This window comes from Cynocephalus volans, chromosome X (genome assembly GCF_027409185.1).
Source record: "Cynocephalus volans isolate mCynVol1 chromosome X, mCynVol1.pri, whole genome shotgun sequence".
In the NCBI taxonomy this organism is placed as follows: Eukaryota; Metazoa; Chordata; class Mammalia; order Dermoptera; family Cynocephalidae; genus Cynocephalus; species Cynocephalus volans.
Genome location: NC_084478.1, coordinates 72,062,648 through 72,065,270, shown reverse-complemented (window position 1 = coordinate 72,065,270; position 2,623 = coordinate 72,062,648). Strand labels below are relative to the sequence as shown.

The window sequence follows — 2,623 nt, the reverse complement described above, 5'->3', positions numbered from 1 at the left end:
TGGGTTGGGAAGCTCCAGATTTGGGGGAAAGGCCAAAGACCGGGAGCCCAGGAGCACCTCTCCTGCACAGGGCGGTGGCGGGAGGTGGTGGCTGGGGCAAGGAGGCGGCGGTGAAGGGGAACGCCGCGCGCTGTTTGGCAGGAAGGGGAGGCCTCTGTCCTTGCAGGAAGCTGCGCTACGAAAAGAGGGAGGAGACTGCGGCGGCGGCAGCGGCTGTTGGAAGCCCGATGTGGCAGAGGGGCCGCTGCCGCCGACAGGGAGGCGGAGGGCTAGCGATCCCAGCGCTGGGGACGCAGCAGCCGTCCTCTTCGCCTGCCCCGCCGCCCTCCTAGAAACACTCCTCGCCTACGGATCCTCCCCTCCCTGCTCTTGCAAGTGCACTGCTGGTCGCCTGCTGATCCTCCGCCACAGGCTCACAGCTGACGCAGCCGCGAGGTGTCCGATTTGGGCAAGTGAGGCCCGTGATCCGGGATGGTGGAGAATCTGCGCCCTCAAGCCGGGATAGTGTTCAACGCAGGGCGGGGGACGGGGGATGGGCGGGGGAGAGTGAGATTCCCCCTATTTCTTCGACGCCAACCGCAACTCCCTTGCTCTACCGTAGTGGGAACGAGCTGGGGAGGAAGGTTACTGCAGGAACGCGCTAGGTTGCCTTGATTTTCAGCTTTGCTATATGGCTTTTGGGAAAAACAGGCGTGGGTGCGCTGATTAGGAGAAAAAGCTCAACGTGTTATGCACTGAATTTATTTTTTCTTAATTTCCTTTCTTGGTCCGCCTCGCGACTGTGCTCCTAGCAGGCATGAAGACCCCGTTTGGAAAGGCGGCTGCAGGGCAGCGGTCCAGGACAGGCGCAGGACACGCCAGTATGTCTGTTACCATGATGAAGAGGAAGGCTGCACACAAAAAGAATAGGAGCAGACCCACGTCCCAGCCTCAGAGGAACATAGTGGGCTGCAGAATTCAGCACGGATGGAAAGACGGAGATGAACCTCTAACACAGTGGAAGGGAACTGTTCTGGATCAGGTACCTGTAAATCCCTCTCTGTATCTTATCAAATATGATGGATTTGATTGTGTTTATGGATTGGAACTTCATAGAGATGAAAGAGTGTCATCACTTGAAGTCCTTCCTAATAGAGTTGCGTCATCTAGAATCAGTGATACACACTTAGCAGAAATCATGATTGGCAAAGCAGTTGAACATATTTTTGAGACAGAGGAAGGGTCCAAAAATGAATGGAGGGGGATGGTCTTAGCTCAGGCGCCTGTCATGAACACATGGTTTTACATTACCTATGAGAAAGATCCTGTATTGTATATGTATCAGCTCTTAGATGATTATAAAGAAGGTGACCTCCGCATCCTTCAAGATTCCAATGATTCTCCTCCCGCAGAGAGGGAGCCAGGAGAAGTTGTAGACAGCCTAGTAGGCAAACAGGTGGAATATGCCAAAGACGATGGCTCCAAGAGAACTGGCATGGTCATTCATCAGGTAGAAGCGAAACCCTCTGTGTACTTCATCAAATTTGATGATGATTTCCATATCTATGTCTACGATTTGGTAAAAACATCTTAGAGGTCATCTTGAAATTTGCCAAATACGTGAGACTCTGTAAAATCTGTAAACACAAAAAGTCTTGATTGCTTTCCAGTTTGTAAGAACCATCTTCCTTTTTGCACATTTTTGCCTGGCAAAAGAATTGGAACTTACATCCTAAGAGATGTTTTTGGAAGAAACTTTTTGCCTTTCTCTTCAACCTTTTGACTGGCTCCTCTCCACAGGAGAGTGATTAATTTAACTGATTAGTGAGAAGGGTAAAGTCTGACATCCATTGGCCCACATTTTCATCTTCAGTGGTGTTAATAGGTTAAAGGTAGCTGAACACCTCTCACCTCATTCTTTGGCACTTGGACTCTCTGCACTCACTGAGGTGTGAAGCTTCCTGAGATATCCGATGTGACTGGCTGGGTAAGTGTGTTTGCAATCTCAAATCCCACCCCTACCCCACCCCCAGTGGTTTTTGTAATGGCTTCAAAAGTCTCATTTGGGGAGGAATGGGAATCTCATTTTGATCTCCCATCCAAGTGGCATTCTCAATTCTTCTAACTGTACTAAAAGTAAGGCTGACATTTTGCTCCCTTTCTGATTCTTTCTCAACTAGTTCAGAATCAAGAGGGTAACTACTTTTAATTTTAGTACATGTGTAAGCATAGGCTGAGAATTCTTACAAAATTAATGAGGGCAAGCATTTGGGGACCAAACTCCAAGTGGAGAAATCAAGATTTCTGGTGGAGCTTAAGTGGAAGGTTTTGGTTATCAATGACATTAGGGTCTCTCTTGACTGCAATAGCTCTGGCTGGTATCTGCAGACATGGAGTGGGTTTTAACAGATGTAGGCTGTTCAGGCTGACTTTAGCACAAGTGGGCTTTGTCAGCTCAGTGGAGCATTAAGCCAGGCTCTAGATAGAGTCCTCAGTCACAGGACAAAGGCTGGGTTTATCAATGGTTAACCAGGACCTCAAAATGAAAGAGAAAAAATTTAGAATCAGGCTGAGATACAGATTTCTTTCCTGTACCAAGAAAGACTTTTTTAAAGAAGTTTTAGAGGTTTTAGATTTGATTATT

At 48.3% G+C, this 2,623-nt stretch overlaps 1 protein-coding gene across 1 annotated transcript; it reads left to right on the top strand.

The window, feature by feature from the left end:
* Window positions 1-796: 796 nt before the first annotated feature.
* LOC134367258 (spindlin-3-like) lies at window positions 797-1,573 on the top strand. Its single transcript, XM_063083956.1, has 2 exons — window positions 797-1,021; window positions 1,325-1,573. Exons 1-2 carry the CDS (start codon window positions 797-799, stop codon window positions 1,571-1,573), a joined length of 474 nt encoding a protein of 157 aa, XP_062940026.1.
* The last annotated feature ends 1,050 nt before the right edge of the window (window positions 1,574-2,623 follow it).

What these genes read in the sequence shown, in the direction of transcription:
- LOC134367258 (XM_063083956.1), top strand. Translation starts at nt 797, where the DNA reads ATGAAGACCCCGTTTGGAAAGGCGGCTGCAGGGCAGCGGTCCAGGACA. An exon ending in AGGGAACTGTTCTGGATCAG is followed by an intron (nt 1,022 to 1,324) that starts GTACCTGTAAAT and finishes TATATGTATCAG; the next exon opens with CTCTTAGATGATTATAAAGA.